Raw genomic sequence first — 18,303 nt, forward strand, 5'->3', positions numbered from 1 at the left:
TGAGCTTTAAATAGGTGAAAGTGTTTGTTTAGTCCAGTTTTTGTGCTCCTTTGGGCTTCCAGCAGGTACTACAGCAACAATTTTATAAACAATTTGAGTGTGTAGAACAGCATTGTACATGTTCAAGCAGATACCTATAAAACTGCCCCAGTATATACACACGTAAAAGTAACCCCCCAACCCACCTTTTACAAAGTCGTGCAGCGATGCCAACACAGCCTTCACTTTGAATGGGCTGCATTACCACACCAGCAGCAGCTAGCACAGCTTTCCAAAAAGGGTGGGGGAAGGTAAATGCTCACAAAACCTACTTTTAGGTAACACTCTTGAAGACATTCCTGAAGTACAGAATAGGTAAGTTATGGGCAAGATCAGCACTTATGCATATATTTTATCAAATAAATGCATATGTGCTCGTTCCTTCTAGTAAATACCCACAAACATGTACCTGCTTGGAATAGGTGCAACTTTACGACAAAGCTTTTCGGGAGGCTATTTTTTTTAAAGGCACACAAGTGTATAAGTTGCTTGTGTAAAAGATGCAGGAAGTAAAATTGTAAAGTCAGACAGACAAAATACAAAATAGAACAACATATTTGCCTATGTGTTTTCCTTTTTTAGGTGGCCTGTAATAAAATTATCTTCTATGAACCTTCATTTGCCCCTACCTAGGATTCACCCATATTTTCTTTAACCTAGCCATTTCAATGATAATCCTTCACCAGATGTCATACACAATTGCTCACTCAGAAGCCAGATATTTATTCATCTTAAGCCTGGCCAGCTGGCATCACTACTAAGCAATGGCTAGAACTTCCTACCTATCCCCATAGCATTTGCAATCCTGCAGTACTGAGGAACAAAAGCTTATTTCCCTACTTTGTAAGTGAAATACCTATTTCCTGTAGGACAGTGTATACCACTACCACATAGGCATTCTGCTTCTGGAGCTGGCTCAAAGGAGTTTTTAAAAACAGGGGTACCCTTTAGAACTCTTTGTAACACAATAAGCAAGTACTAACACAAAGGGTCTGACTGTACATCATTCAAGTTTACAATCTTCCTCTCCCCACCCAGGCCCCCATTTTAGGTTCCAAACAATTTCAGTAATGAACTGCACAATGAAATAGAATGTGAAAGTATTTGATTTTCACAAACAGTGGAGCTGTGGCAATTTACTCACAATCAGGCTAAGAAAAGGGTTCCAGATTTATGCAACTAACTTTACTTGCTCTCTGAAAGTTGTGTTGAGGCACTCCTAATATATACTCTAACAAGCCCTTGCACTAAATATTTTTTTCCCTAGTGTTGCTAATAAGAAGCATGAAGCGATGTTGCAATTGATGAGGTCCTAGAACTTCCAGCTGTAATAGCAGACTGCATAAATATTCTCCTGCTTCCCTCCCCTGCCTGCCCACATGCATGAACACACGGTTAGTCCTGCATCTCTCCCTCCGGGCCGGACTACCGGCAGCTCTCTCTTCTCTCCTCATCCCATTTACCTTTTTTTTCAGTAGATCTTCCCCCTGCCGTGGCAGCGGTATTAAAATGCTGCCTTGGCCTGCACCGGGCCTTTCCCTCTGACCTGTCCTGCCCCCTTTTGACACAGCTTCCTGTTTTCAAAAGGGGGCGGAACAGGTCTGAAGGAAAGGCCTGATGCAGGCCGAGAAGAGTTTCAATGCCGCTGCAGGTGAAGATTTATTTATTTATTTATTTCAGAACATTTATACCCCGCTTTAAACCACTTAAAGCAGCCTCAAAGCGGCTTACAATGAACTGTGAAATCAAGTACAATGACAGTTAAGAGGGCAGAAGAATCAGTGGGGGAAGGGAAGGAAGAACAGAAATTGTTTAGATAAAAAGAGAAACTGAATGGAAAGGTGAGAAAGTCCAAAATGGGCCATAAATATGATGATAGGAAGGACTTCCGATGATATTTGGGGCCGAGTAGGCTGAACCCTCCTTCGCTGCCTGCAGAGAAAACAGTGGATTGGACAGAGGCAACATGATAAGAAAAAAGAAAGTAAGCCGGGAGGGGAAAGAGAACGATCAGTGGTCTGGGAGGGGAGAAGAGATGCCAGAACAACCGTGTGGGTGGGCGGGGGAGGGCATCAAAGAACCACGAGAGGAAAAGAGAGTGGAGGGGAGGCAAGGCATGGCACATTAGAAAGCACATGAGGGTAGGGTTACCATATTTTGTCCCCCCAAAAAGGAGGACACATGCCCCGCCCCCACCACACACCCTGCCCTGTCCCCTTTCATGCCCTCGCTCCGCCCCCTGTCACATTTTCCCCTCCCCCCTGTCACACACCTCGTCACCCCCCTCCCCCCCCCCCGTCACTCCCCTCCCCTTACCTTACTACTGCCCTGGTGGTCTAGTGACCTCTTCGGGGCAGGAAAGAGCCCCTTCTTTCCTGCCCTGCATGCATCCTTCCTGTTGGTGATCTCGGCGCCGATTCAAAATGGCCGCCGAGAGTTGAAGTCTCACGAGGTCACGTCAACTCTCAGCGGCCATTTTGAATCGGCGCCGAGATCACCAACAGGAAGGATGCATGCAAGGCAGCGCTCTGGGCAGGAAAGAGGGGGCCCCAAAGGCGAAAGAGGTCACTAGACCACCAGGGCAGTAGTAACTAAGGGGAGGGGAGGCTAGCAATCTTCCCGTTTGTCCAGAAATCCGGACAAACGGGCAGATTGGTAAAACCCGCCAGGTTGCCCAGATATGTCCTCAAAAAGAGGACATGTCCGGGTAAATCCGGACATATGGTAACCCTATGTGAGGGGGCACATGAGAGAGAAAACAGAGAATGAGTGAAGGCACAGAGGGGCACATGAGAGACAGAGAAAATGGGTGAAGACACGAGAAGAACATGAGAGAGACAGAATGGGTGAAGGCACAGGAGGGCACATGAGAAAATGTGTGAAGGCACGGTGGGGGGGCACATAGGGAGAGAATGGGCTCAGGCCCCCTCCAAAGTTGCAGTACCTGCTCATTGGCTGGTGGGGTAGATGATGCCACTAAGCTTCCTAAGAACACTTGGGGACTGCCAACATCAGCGGCTGGAGGAACCCCGCTAACTTCTTCGCTCCTAAGGCAGCACAAGGAGGAAGGGGGCCGCTTTAGCAGTGAATTTGTTCAACTGGTGGGGCTTTGGCATCCTCACCAGCAAAGGTATAATATCTAATGGGGGGAGGGAGAGGAAATGTGTGTGTCCCATAATCGTGCAATTAAAATTGCAAGAGAAAAATTACAATGACTTCCATTAAAAGAACGCATTGCATTCAAGGTTTGTACCCTGGCTCATAAGGTCATACATGGTGAAGCTCCGGGATATATGTCAGGCCTAATAGACCTACCAACCAGGAACTCTACTAGCTCATCTCGTGCGTTCCTGAATCTACACTATCCTAACTGTAAAAGGACTAAAATATAAACTAGCATACGCATCTAGTTTCTCCTACATAAGCACGCAAATCTGGAATGAACTACCAAAAACCATAAAAACAACCCATGACATAATTAATTTCCGTAAACTATTGAAGACCAATTTATTCAAGAAAGCACCCTAATTGTCAATTAACAAGATGTACACTGGACTTTCACAATATCTAATTCTTTATTTTCTATTGCTCAGACTAATTTTGAATATTGAAGTTGAATATTCATGATGGTTTAAGCTAAGTTATCCCGATTTTTATTATATGATGACCTTTCCTTCCTGAATACCTTCTGTCTTCTCTACCTATGTATTTCTTTTTTCCGGAACTGGTAATCACCATTTCGGAACTATGTAAGCCACATTGAGCCTGCAAATAGGTGGGAAAATGTGGGATACAAATGTTGTAAATAAATAAATCACAATTAAACTTTTTTATTGAAATGCAGCCCTAGTTACGAGCTACGTATTCCAACATGCACAAACAAAAACACCGGCAACCCAAGTACACCTTCCTCAAGAAATTCCCCCTGCAGCAAAAGGAAACATGGAAGGCTTCCCATCCCAGTCACAGTCACAAACGGATAAGAACCTGCATTTAACATATGTAAAACTTTATCTTCTTGCGTGCCTGGTATGATATGGAATAGTTGTGGATTAGGTGCCAGCTATTTTACAAGATTCAAAATTGGCTCCTTGGTTACTATGGATTCTTTTGAGAAATCCACAATGGTAGATGAAGTTCTCCCACAGGTGGTGGCAATAGTACTTGCAGTTTAGTCTAGGATAGGCTTGAACATACTTAGTAAAACGATCTGTGACAACTAAGATATCTTCAGGCAGATGAGTCTCAATCAGGATTTAGATCAAATCACAGCACTGAAACTGTACTTGTGTCTGCAATGAATTCATTCAAAAAAACAATTGCAACCGGTAAAAACATATTCGTACTACAATTTGACATGTCTAGTGCCTTCGACATGGTAGACCACGGAATATTACTACACCTGTTAGAATACTTTGGAATTGGAGGCCCAGTTCTCAACTGGTTCAAAGGCTTCCTCACCACCAGGTCCTACCAAGTAACAATGAACAATGACAGATCACCACCCTGGACACTGGAATGTGGAGTTCCTCAGGGATCCCCCCTTTCACCAACTATTTTCAACCTGATGATGATACCACTAGCCAAATTACTAGCCAATCAGAACCTTAACCCCTATATATATGTGGACGATTTTACGATCCACATCCCGTTCAAAAATAACCTAAACGAAATAACCAACGAGATCAATCAGAGCCTCCAAATCATGCACTCTTGGGCGGACTCATTCAAGTTAAAATTGAACGCAGAAAAAACTCAATGTCTAGTTTTCACTTCCCAATACAACACAAACAACTACCCTACCATAACCACACCTTACTGCACACTCCCCATCTCAGAAAATCTGAAAATTCTTGGAGTCACTATTGATCGAAACCTCACACTTGATATCCACGTGAAGAATACAACGAAAAATATGTTCCACTCGATGTGGAAACTCAAAAGAATAAAACCTTTTTTCCCAAGATACGTCTTCCGCACCCTAGTACAGTCACTAGTGATAAGTCACCTGGACTATTGCAACGCTTTCTACGTAGGATGCAAAGAACAAACCATTAAGAAACTCCAAACAGCCCAGAACACCGCAGCCCGACTCATTTTTGGAAAAACCAAATACGAAAGCGCAAGGCCCCTAAGAGAGAAACTGCACTGGCTCCCGCTGAAGGAACGAATTGAATTCAAGATCTGCACGACCGTATACAAAATCATTCACGCAGACGCCCCACTCTACATGCTAAACCTAACAGACTTACCACCTAGAAATGCCAGAAGATCAGCCCGCAAGTTCCTCCATTTGAACTTCCCCAGCTGTAAAGGAATTAAATACAAACAGGCATACGCAACTACCTTTGCGTACAAAAGCACACAGATATGGAACGCACTACCCATGGCCCTGAAAACCACGGACAATTTAACCAGCTTTCGCAAATCTATGAAGACACATCTCTTCAACAAGGCCTACAAAAATAATCCTTAATGAAACACATTACTCCTTATACCACCCAAATGCTTTAAAACACCCATCACATGACCTTACCTAACACCTTCTAACTTATTCCTCTTATACCTCCAGCTTAATACCGACTGTATCTAAGATTATGTAATGACTATTTCACATTAACACCCTGTAAGCCACATTGAGCCTGCAAAAAGGTGGGATAATGTGGGGTACAAATGCAATAAATAAATAAACCCCGCGCCGTTCCAAACAGCGCTCTAAAATAGTGCTGGAACAGTGCGGGGTGCTATTAGACCTACGATCAGAGATAATGCATGCAAATTTAAGCAGCGCAATTATCTCTGATTATTGGGCAGAAGTGCGGGAGAATTGTGCCTGAGCAACCAGCAAGTTGTCTGGGATGGACACTTTTACTGCGGCTATGCTCTGCTGGAGCCAGCCAAAAGCTCGTCCCTAGCTTTGCCTGAGGAGCAGCAGAGGCCTTAGGCACATGCTGTTCATGGGAACAAACATGCTGGGGTTGAGCCTGAGTAAGTTGGCGAGCTGAAGAGTTGTACCTATGCCTAGAAGAATAGTAGGAACTCCTCCTTGGTTTGCCAAAAGTCCTTCTAGCTGATGAGGTTAATGCAGAAGGCACCAGGTGGGAGAGAGAAGAGATGGCTGCTAGGAGACACAGCTCCCAGAAACATGAATCGAGGGTAACCGATGACGATGCTTCTTGGCCTTCACCTGTCACAAAGGCTCTTCGGTGCCAATGAGAACAATGTCAAATCCTCACGTTGCCTCGGGGTCGGGTCCAACAATGGACGGTCCTGAGGGCATCGAGGCAGGTGGAGACCCACTCGATGCTTCACTGCTCCCAGTGTCTACGGGTCTAGTAGCAGCCATGCTTACCGACGCTCCCGATGCCGGTGCGATACTCGATGTTGATGCCAACGCCTTCAACCTTGATGTCGACATTGAGGAACCAGACTTGGCTCCAAAAATCTTCTCTCTTCGAGCCTCTCGGGAAAGCTGGATCCTCTTCTTCATGTGAAGTCAGAGAACACAGCGGGGCTATGGTCGGGCCCAAGACACTGCAGACACCAAGAATGGGTGGCCTTCCCTGAGATTGTCTGATTGCACCGGGTACAGCGCTTGAAACCACTGGGAATCTTCGTGGACATGGATGGAAAAACTTTGTTGGCTAAATTAAATGACGCGATGGTGACTGAAAAAGGGGAAAGGCACGGCTGAAGTCAGGGCCTGAAAGCAGCTCGATGATGACGGAAAAACAATAAAACTTACAACCATGCAAAACAACTCCAAAGAAAATAAAGTAAAGGTAAAATAATTTCCAAAAAGAGGAGCTCAATTATTAACACAAAAATATCCAGAAGGCACAAAAAATAGCTCTCTAAACAGAGTGAATGAGGAGAGGCCAAGAAAAATATCTTCTCCTCACGCGGAAAAAGAACTGAGAAGACCATGTTCGCACAATGGGTGGGAAGGCACTCGCGCATGTGCGCTGGAGCACAGCTCATGCTCCACAAAGCTCTCATTTAACTTTGGTAAAAACCGGACCTGGCAACGCAGATCGACATCACCCACTTGTGAGAATATAGAAGCCTGCTTGTCCTCGGAGAACATTTTTTAAACAAATTTGAGCCCTCTGAGCCCCCTCCTGCCCCCCATGACAAAGTCTTCTCCTTCCCTCCCCCTCCCCAGCCAAAAAGCAGTCTCCCCAGCCAAAAAGCATTCCCCCCACCCCCCTAGCCATCCAAGAAGTTCCCCGCTGGGGCTACCTCTATCCCTGGTGGTCAAGTGGGGGTCATTGAGGGAAGAAGTGCAGTCCCCTTGCGGCTGCCTGGCACAATGGCTGCCGCGAGAGGTTGCAGCAGCTTGCAGTAAAGTACCACAAGCTGCTGCGAGAGGATGCAGCAGTCATTTTGCCAGGCAGCCACAAGGGGCAGGAGCGAAAGGGCTGTGCTCCTTCACTCCTACTATCAACAACCTCCACTGGACCACTAGGGATAGAGGATCTGGTGGGGGGGGGGGGGGAGCTTATCTGCATGGCTGGAGGATTAGAGGGACTAATTTCTGGCCAGGGGCTGGGGGAGGGTAGAAGGGGGTTTTGCCATGGGGGTGGGAGGGGGCTTGAGGGGCTCAAATTTGTTTTAAAAAGTTATGCTGGGTTCCAGCCCGTTATTCAGTGCCGGCACACGGATGTTAAGCAGCCTAATTTAGGACAAGTTTTGAACTATCCTAAATTAGGTCACTTAGCTATGTGGCTGTTGGTACTGAATATTGCCAGCATTCACTTGGCCCTGTGCTCCTCCCTTATCTCACCTCCTTTGAGTGATCGGAGACAATATCCAGTGGCACTAACCACTTTGGTACCACTGAATATCAGGATGGCCCCAGGGGATTTAAGTGGGCAGTTGAGAGAGGTAATCTTAAGGGGTCAGTTTCATATAATATTGATCCTAAAATGCTGTGAGCCTCTTCATTTCACTCCCTTGCATTAAGAAAGACCAACACGATCAATAAATGAGGTTTCAATACAGATCAAAACTAGTGGTTGAAGGGAGGAAGTGACGTCACCACTGGCAATGGTCGTCTAGCTTCTCAGCTCCCGCTCCCCGCCGCGATAAAAAAGCTTTAAGTGACCACCATCAGCTATTTTCGACGCTTTTGAACACTCCCGATTGGCAATACCCACCAGCCGGTATGAGCAAGGCGCATTCAGCGCGGAACATGGACTCAGAGAAGTCGGCAGGCGGCGGGCCGAGTAAGACCCCGAAGCGCCACGAGGCAATGGCGCAGGCCTCGCCTTCTGACTCCAACTCAGCCTTATCGCTGGCGGAGTCGCGGAGGCCCCCCGCAAAAAAGGGTGTCTCGGGCGAACTCAAACAGATTCTGTCCGGTATCCAAGAGGACATCCAAAAATCAAAAGAAGAGATATTAGAAAAGATGGAGGTGCTTAGCGCAGATCTCCGCGAGCTGGGGGGACGAGTGGAAGAAGCAGAACTTCGGCTGGACGAGCATGCAGAATCCCTAACTGCTCATGAGGCACACATACAGGAATTGGATCAAAAAACGAAAGACCTGGCTTATAAACTGGACGATCTAGAAAACCAGGGCAGGAGGAATAATCTCCGACTCCGCGGAGTTCCAGAGGGTGGTGAGACGGAAGATGTCCCACTAATAGTGCAAACTATATGTGCAACCCTGATGGGGTCCGAGGTAGCGTCAGAGAAGATTGACTTGGACAGAGCACATAGAGCCTTGGGCCCGCGCCAGGAGACTAGAGCGCGAGACATCATCGTGCGATTTCATAAGTATGAAATAAAAGAACAAATTCTTGCCTGTGCTCGGAAGAAACAGGACTTGGAGTATGGAGGAGCCAAGATAACGGTATACCAAGATCTTTCCCAGTTCACGCTGCAGCAGAGACGACTCCTGAAACCGGCTCTGGATGTCCTAATCAAGGAGAAGCTCACCTACCGGTGGGGCTTCCCTTTTTCGCTGAACTTCACGATTAAAGGGACCAGATATAGGGTTTGCTCCCTAACTGAACCTTGGGCGTCTTTGTATGCGGCGGGACTGGTGAGTTCGAAGGCACCTCTGGGAGAGCTGGCACTCACGACGAAAGCAAAGCTACAAAAATGGCAGCGGGTCCCCGCATCCAACAAGCGCAGCAATCCGAAGCGGAGAGTGACAGCGGAGGGGACCTGAATGCTGATACGCTGGCCTAATCGGGGCCTGTCACCTGAGTTCCTTGCGTCTGTGGATGATGAAGAGCAGACGGACACATTTGTGGTATCAGGGGGACATTGATCATAGAGTCTCTCAGTCTGCTTTGTTCCGAGTTTATTTTGAAGTACTATGGTTAATGGGGGGTCTGTATGTATATATATATTTTTTTCTTTTTCTTTTCTTTTCATCTCCTTTTCTTCTTTTCCTCTAGTGGGAGGAGGGATACCCTCAAAAGTGAGGCACCTAAAAGGAGTGAGGTCTTGTATTAGTACTGGGAGAGGGGTAATTCATGGAGAGATGTGGCATGTATATAAGTTACAGTCTTTTTTTTTTTTTTTTTTTTTTTTAATGGATCTGTTTAAATGGGATTTGGCATCTGATGGTAGCATGGTAAATATCGGCGGAGGGGGGGCGGGAGGGAGTTGGATCGGCCTGAAACACAGTGGGTTACTTTCTCACTTCCCACTCGAGGGGCATGTACCTTCGGGTTGCTGACTGGGGAAGGGGGGGTTAGATAAAGAGTCTAGGGGGGGGGAGGGAAGGGGAGGATGGGCTCGGACTGGCATATTGTAGGAGGATGGAGGTGAAAGTGAGGATAGTGGGTTGGTATGTTCTGCTCGTTCTGCTTGGTTTTATGTTTTAGCTATGAGTATAAATCTTAAGATCTTATCTTACAATGTAAAAGGATTGAATATGCCACAAAAAAGGCAGAAATTATTTAAAGAGCTCCAGCAGCTGGGGGCTCATATAGTTTTGTTGCAGGAGACGCACCTCCGCCGGAAGCACGAAAGACTCCTCTCCCATCCTAAATACCCCAGGTCCTTTTTTGCCTCCTCCAATGAGGGATCCAAAAAACGTGGGGTGGCGGTGTTATTTCAAGAGTCAGTACAAGCCCAAATAGTAAAGGTCAAACGGGACCCAGGCGGGCGGTTTCTGTTTTTGCACATAACACTAGATCACATGGACATAACCCTAGCCTGTATATACGCTCCGAATGATCACCAGCAGGCTTTCTACATTAAAACAAGGAATCTTTTAGCTACATTTGCACAAGGATCTATAATACTGGGGGGCGACTTCAATGGAGTAATGGATCCGGTTTTAGACCGGTCTGGGCCAGGGCAGCCTGTAGGCACCCGGGATGCCTTAGCGTTGGGATCAATGGCCACCTCTCTGGGGACCCTGGACGTGTGGTGATTGAATCATGTGCGAATGAGAGATTATACATATTACTCAGCAGTGCATGCATCATACTCACGTATCGATTATATTTTTCTCGATGTGGCTCTATCAGAGCAGGGGCCCAGTGCAGGTATTGGCAGTGCGACCCTGTCTGACCATGCCCCGGTTTGGGTCGTACTGCCAACAATCAAGGCAGAGATTAAAGACAAAAGATGGGCACTTAATGCCATTGTGTTACAAAAGAGCGAGGTGGTGGAGGGCTGTAAAAAAGTGTTGAAAGAGTATCTGGAGATCAATAAGGCATCGGGGCCGCCCCTTAGCATTGTGTGGGATGCCATTAAGGCAGTGTCAAGAGGCTACTTTTTATAGCTGGCTAGTAGGAGGGCTAGGATTCGTAGAAAACAAGTGGCCCAATGCTTAGATAGGATCAAGAGTTTAGAAGCTCAGCATAAGGCCGGCGGCTCTTTCACCACATTGGAGGAGCTGCGAGCCCAGCGCCTTCAGCTGGACTCTATTTATTCTGAACACTTAAGCCAATTACAATCCAGATCGAAAGTTTATTCTTATGAATTTTCTAACAAAGCGGGACGCCTCCTGGCCCTGAGGCTACGTAGGAAAAAGGTGGAAAGGGCGGTAACCCATATCCGGGAGAGAGGAGGGGGCATGCTGAATACATCGGAAGCTATTAGAAGGCGGTTTGGTGACTTCTACCAGGAGTTATACGCTCGTGAAATAAACCTCCCTGCTGACTCTATTGCAGATTACATAGCGGAGACTGATTTAGCCTCCCTGACATGCCAGCAACGTGCCACTCTGGATGAGCCGGTCACCCCGCTTGAAATACACAAAGCTATTCAGCATTTACCATCTGGTAAGTCCTCGGGGCTGGATGGACTCCCTAATGAGTTTTATAAGAAATTTGCTTCTGACCTGGCCCCACTTTTGGCTGACCTGTTTAACCAAATAGGGCGGGGGGAGTCTTTACCGGCCTCCATGTTAGAGGCATGGATAGCAGTGTTACTAAAACCAGACAAAGACCAAGCGGACTGCGGGTCTTATCTGTTCTAAACGCTGACGTCAAAATTTTAGCCAAAGTCTTAGCTAATAGACTAGCCCCTTTGCTCCCAGCGATTATTCACCCTGATCAAGTGGGTTTCATTTTCTATAGGAAAGCAATGGATAACACGAGGAGAGTAGTAGATTTAATGTATTTGGCGAAAAAAAATGCGAAGGCCTATGTGTCTCCTTAGTCTAGACGCTGAAAAGGCCTTCGACAGGGTGCATTGGCCATTCATGTACAAAGTGATGGAGACTTTCGGGATAGGACCCCAATTCTGTAGGTGGATTCAAGCATTCTATACCTCACCTAAAGCATGTATCAGCGTGAATGGGGGCTACTCTGAATTCTTCACCCTGCACAGAGGCACCAGGCAGGGATGCCCTCTCTCCCCGCTGTTGTTTGCTATGGTCATGGAACCTTTTGCGTCTAGGGTTAGATCCAATCCGGGGATCACTGGCGTTACAATAGCGGGGAAAGCACATAAACTGGCCCTCTTTGCAGATGACGTGTTATTGTTCATCACTCGCCCTCTAACATCTTTCCCTGAGCTTTTGCAGGACATTGAACAATACTCAGCACTCTCAGGATTTAGAGTAAATATGTCCAAATCTGAGGCCCTAAACGTGACCCTTGCTGCGGATCTGGTGGAAACCTTAAAATCGACGTATGCTTTTCGGTGGGCTAGTGGGAGTATCCGTTACCTGGGGGTGAACATTACCGCTAGGCTCTCTGATCTTTTCACAGCAAACTATAAAGGCCTGGGCCGTGTTCTCACTGCAGATATGGAGAGATGGGGAGACATTGCACTCTCCTGGTTTGGCCGTATTGCCGCAGTTAAGCTAAACATATTACCACGTTTACTGTACCTGTTCCAAGCTCTTCCGGTCCCGCTGCCTCGTAAATTTCTTGCTGCACTGCAAGATCGTATTGTGCGTTTTATTTGGGCTGGCAAACGTCCGCGGCTAGCACGAGCCTTCTTGTACCAGGATAGGAAAAAGGGAGGGCTGGGGGTCCCCAATGTGGGTTGGTATTACAGAGCAGCTCAGGCACGTGCGGCTGTGGAATGGTTCCAGGCCTACCCTGATCGGCAATGGGTGGACCTGGAGCAGTTCACATTGGGCACAAGACCGTTGGGGGCACTAATGTGGCTACCAAGGTCCCTTAGGTCATTGGAAGAGGGTTTGTGCCCCTCCATATACGTTACCCTGTCTAACTGGGATAGTCTTTTTCCGCATCGTCAATGCCTATTGTCGCGTTTATCCCCCATAGCATATAATCCCTTATTTATTCCGGGGACAGAGAGAGGCATATTTACTAGATGGTATGAAGGAGGTCTGAGAACCTGGGGGCAACTATTGGCAGGAGAGTCCCTTTTGTCTTATACAGAAATTCAACAACAGTTTCCGACAGTGGTGACTGATAAGTATGCATTTCTCCAGCTCTCGCATTTCCTTAAGACAAAAGCAATTCAGGAAGTACTACATAGAGAGCAATTAACCCTTGAGCAAATATGTGAGGGACAGGCTACGACCACAGGGCTGATATCTCGTTTACATCGTATTATTACTCAACAAACACCTTGTTACACACTTCACAGGAAGGGTTGGCAGAGGGACCTGGGTATTGAACTGGAGGATACGGTATGGGAGAGGATGGAATGAGCGGCGGCGGGGGTGTCATCTCATGTCCCGTTCAAAGAAAATGCCATTAAAGTCCTATTTAGGTGGTACATGACACCAGAGAGTTTACAACGAATTTATCCCACCATGCCTGGGCAGTGCTGGAGGGGATGTGGTGTGAAGGGATCCATGGGACATATTTGGTGGAACTGTAGGAAAATCAGAGCTTATTGGAAAGCAGTTCGTAGTACACTGCAGATATGGCTGGGAACTCAGATCCCATGGAACCCCACTATTTTTCTGTTTTCAACAAAAGCAGCGGGCCTCACACCTACTCAACAGATTTTGGTGCGCTATGCCACCTGTGCAGCTCGAATAGTTATAGCGGCTTGTTGGAAACAGACTACGATTCCACCATTAACTTGGTGGCTTCGAAAATTGGGATATGTCTGTGAGATGGAACGGCTCATAGCTGAGCGGAGCAACCGTACAAACAGGTGGCACTTGATTTGGGACCCCTTTCTCCTTCATACATAATTTCGATGAAGAACTGGGTTGTGATAAAGCCAGTCCGAGGGGGGGTAAGGGAAGAGGGTGGGGGGGAGGGGGGTATATTTGACTTCTAAAGTAAAAGTTCTATAAAATTTGAAGTTACATGTATTGCTCTGCATTGTCACCAGATTTTTGTTTTCCTTGTTTGAAACATGTATCATTTGTTAATATTGACTTCATACAAAAAAAAAAAAAAAACTAGTGGTTGAAAACATGAGTAACCTTTTGAAAGAGTAAACCAAAAACACATAAAACAAATCAGTTCACAATCAATAGTCATTGAACTATTGGGAAGAAATTAAGAACATACCTTTGTGGCTAGTTGTGACACAGGTGACGGAGCCTCATCTTGAAGCAACTGGTCCTTAGTCTAAATTGGGAAGAAAAAAAAAAGGCATAAAAAACAGTTACTGAACAACAGAAGCAATATTTCTCAAATCAGAGTCCCAGATTCTTCTCCATGGCTTTGATTACTTTTCACAGTTTAAACAAATGAATTCTGCAGAAGACATGGTGATAAAAGAGGTTCCTTCTGGTTTAGCTCAGATAGCTAGGTACTTTACACTAAGACCCTGACCATCAATAAGCAGGACACTGGTGTATTCTTAATACATTTTAAATTTACAACTTTTATGAAATTACTCCAGATTGGTTTTAAACAACAGTTTGTTCACTTAACATACAGTTCTCGTTCACAACTTTATCCAAAAACATACTTCTCAAACAGAAACCAGTTCACTCCTGTCAGTATCTGCGCTCCCTTCTACAGACTACAGTTTAGAGGGGAATTCTATAAATCACATTCAAAAATGGGTGGCAGAAAAGATCAAGGCTAAGTACTATTCTATAAAATGCATGAGCTCTTAACAGAAAAGCGCTTAGCACCAATTCCTGTACCCAACTCTGGGTGACACACTTACTGAAGCCTGGTATAAATTCCAATTCTCAAGTTGAGTGTGGAAATCCAATATTCTATAAGACAACGTGCAACTTTCTGGAATGCCATCACCCGCCCATGACCCTCTTAATGCCACACCCCCTTTTGGGTTGCTGTGGAATTTAGATACCGCAGCCAATAATTATTAGTATCCAATTTTTGACAGTTAACAGCTTGTTAGCCAATTAAGTTGCACGTGTATCTCGAAAGTGTGCCCAAGTTTGCTCACCCAAATCTGGGCACCATATAAAGAATCTGTAGGTAAGGCTTTAACCATCATATTTCCAGTTACCTTCTGTCACACCACTACTGATGCTTGCAGAATTTCATCCAAAGCACCTTTACAAACCACCTGTACAGTCACTCCATCACAGTTATAGCTATTTCTGCTTCTATTCTGACTTCTCCATCTCTGCCTATCATTGGTTTGAGCCATTCTGAATTTGTTACGGGTGAAATAAAGGCACTTCATTGGCAGCCAGTTGTTTACATAATTTGTTTTAAATTGCTGTTGTTGGTTTTTAAGTCTTTACATGATGTAGTTCCTGCTTATTTTAGAAAGGTGTTGCAGTATTTTACACCTACTCAGGCATTGCAATCAGTAAATTCACAGCAATTAATTTTGCCGTTATTGAGGCAGTTGCATTTTTCTGTTACCACAAAGGCAGATTGTCTTATGTGGGCCCCAAATAAGTGGAAAGAATTGCCACCGAGTCTGTGTTTATTGTAGGATCTTGATACTTTTAAGAAACAGTTAAAGGCATTGTTCTTCCCAGAGGCTTATTTTGGGATTTAGATGATCCATGTTTTTCTATGAGGGTTGAAGAGACAGTGTTTTTGAAATTTTAATGATGATTATATATGTATGTTTTATGCGATTGTTTTAATGATTATGTATGTATTTTGTTACATGCATAGTTAATAGGCAGGCTATAAATGTTTACATAAATAAATAGAAATTAGTCATCAAAGTTAATTTAATCAGGAGATTGTTTTGCCTAGTCCCCGGGTCAGCAACATTCCCCAAATCATACAGAGCCCTCTGACACAAACTTGAACCCTGGTGTACCCCTACTGGCAATGTAGTTATTTCTTATAGCATCTTTTTTGTTCCTCAGTACTGACTATGTGACTAAGCATTTCCACACCAGGGTACTGATATTCAGTGGGAGATAACCAGGTAGGAAAAGCTCCTACCTGGTTATCTCCTGTGAACTGGGTAAGCCCTGATTTTCAGCTGCACACAACTGGACAGTGGCAAAGAAAAGTAAGGGAAGACCACTGTATCTAGTTAGTGTTGGTGCAGTCTGGAGATGGAGTCAGGATAGAGTCTGGAGTTAAGGGCTATCATAACTTTATCTGCATGGTTATCTGGGTACCAGTCTGTACATCGGCAGTCATCCAGATAACTTCAGCAGCCAGGCAATAACCAGATCTTCAATGCCAATGTCTGGAATAGGTGCAGCATTGAATATCTGAGTCAACTTCTGCCTGCAACAGAATCATAAAAATCACTTGCCTGCCAAGGACTGAATATCAGACCTCAGTTGGCTATAATTTGTGAAGGTTGAGAGGGTAAGTGAGAGGGTAAGTGAGAAAAAACCAAAACACATAGAGTCTACACTCACTTACATCAATGCATCACACATCCACTCATGATCTCTCATCCCCCCAATTCCACATTACTCATACATGTACTTACAGGAATAGGTAAACCATGTGCCTATATGTCTTAACATTGCCCTTAAGCTTCCTATTGTCTCCTCCCAAAGTCTCCCTGTTGATGTCCCATTGTGATATTCCTAATGATAATTTGATTATCTTGCATAACTTGTACAATGTAACCCATAACCAATTTGTAACAACTGTATTCTCTTTATTCATATCTTATTGTAAGCCACACTGAGCCCGCAAAGAGGTGGGAAAATGTGGGATACAAATGCAAACAATAATAATAATAATAATAATCTAGGTCAGGACATGCTCATCACTGTACTTTACAAAAGCCTCTGCTGAAAACAGACTCCTGTAAAATACTTAGGATGCCAGCAAATATACAGGCCTTAGCCATCATTCCCAGTGGAAGCAGCAATTTAAAAACAAAAAATGGAGAAGGCCAAGCTCTCCCCAACAGGATCCATAACTCCCCAATCCCCCCTCCTCCATTCGCAGTTACATCCTCTCACCTGCCTCGTACCCCCTACCAAGTGTTACTGGGGGTCTCTTCAGGGATGGATTAACAATATATTACCATCATTTCACCTCTCCAGAAGTAGCAGGGAAAAGTGCAGAGCCTAGCTGTGGGTTATACTGATAGCAGTAATATATAGTAACATAGTAACATACGTGGAGGGGCATAATCGAACACGAACGCCTATCTCCATGGGCATCTATGTCCAAAAACGGGTACGTGAAGAGGCGGGATAGACCGTAATTTCGAAAAAAATGGATGTTTTTCAGCTGGGCGTTTGTTTTTTTTTTGCGATAATGGAAACTAAAAACACCCAGTTCAAAAACGTCCTAATCCAAGCCATTTGGTCGTGGGGGGGGCCACGATTCGTAGTACACTCGCCCCCCTGACATGCCAGGACACCAACTGGGCACCCTAGAGGTCAGTGCGGTGGACTTCAGACAACGCTCCCACATGCATAGCTCCCTTACCACGAGTGCTGAGCCCGCAACCCACCTCCCCTAAAACCCACTACCCACAAATGTACAACACTACCATAACTCTTAGGGGTGAAGGGGGCACCTACATGTGGGTACAGTGGGTTTTGCAGACCTCCCATTTACCAGCACAAGTGTTACAGGTAGGGGGGGATGGGCCTGGGTCCGCCTGGCTGAAGTGCACTGCGGTACCATTAAAAGTGCTCCAGGGACCTGCATACACGTAGGCCTCTAGGACTTGTTGCTGCTATATAACATTGGCACAGCAGTTGACACCTGAAGGCTAATCTCTCCGAAAATGTCCTTTATTGGAATAAGCACGCTTACTCACAGTTAACTGCAGATCAGAGGTTGTGCCCCACTGGCAAAGAGTCTCCCTGGTTCTGAGATGAGCAGTAGGTCAGAGCTGGCAGAATGCTGTACAATGCCGTCTTTCAGTCACATTCAAGGGAAGAACTAAGTTCTGTAGCGTGGCTAACACGTGAAAGGGATCTAAAACTGGCTTACAAAAATGGCCACTACCTCATGGACTACCGGAAACAAAACAGGGAACACTCTGACCCAGTAAGCAGGGGGAAAAGCACCATGGGAGTAGAGCCTACCAACTACCAACATCGTGAGCATTTGCCACAAGCTAGTGGAATCACGGAGCCCAATACCCTACACCCACCACAATGCATTGCTGATGTGACTCTGCAGTGCCCTTAACAGAAAAGGTGTCACACTCACCCGACAGCCACATCAGAACCAGGGAAAGGCTGTCACAGGATAGAACACATTCTGCTGTCATGGAGGTGGGTACGACATTTGAGGCTGGCATAGAGGCTGGAAAAAAAGTTTGTAAAGTGGGTTTTTTTTGGTGGGAGGGGGTTAGTGACCACTGGGGGAGTCCGGGGAGGTCATCCTCGATTCCCTCCAGTGGTCATCTGGTCAGTTGGGGCACTTTTTTGGGACCTGTTCGTGAAAAAAAAAGGGTCCAAAAAAAGTGACCCAAAATCGCGGTAAAAACGCCTTTTTTTTTCGATTATCAGCTAAAGACGCCCATCTCTCC

At 45.7% G+C, this 18,303-nt stretch overlaps 1 protein-coding gene across 4 annotated transcripts in view; it reads right to left on the reverse strand.

Annotated features, from left to right (window-relative positions):
- TDRP (testis development related protein) overlaps positions 1–18,303 on the reverse strand; it is a 169,762-nt gene that overhangs the window by 81,718 nt on the left and 69,741 nt on the right. For all 4 annotated transcript variants that reach the window (XM_030198936.1, XM_030198938.1, XM_030198939.1 and 1 more), the window contains exon 3: positions 13,959–14,018. In XM_030198936.1, coding sequence (XP_030054796.1) covers positions 13,959–14,018 — 60 coding nt within the window. The remainder of the gene's footprint in view (positions 1–13,958; positions 14,019–18,303) is intronic.

Source organism: Microcaecilia unicolor, chromosome 3, assembly GCF_901765095.1.
Source record: "Microcaecilia unicolor chromosome 3, aMicUni1.1, whole genome shotgun sequence".
NCBI classification, from domain to species: Eukaryota; Metazoa; Chordata; class Amphibia; order Gymnophiona; family Siphonopidae; genus Microcaecilia; species Microcaecilia unicolor.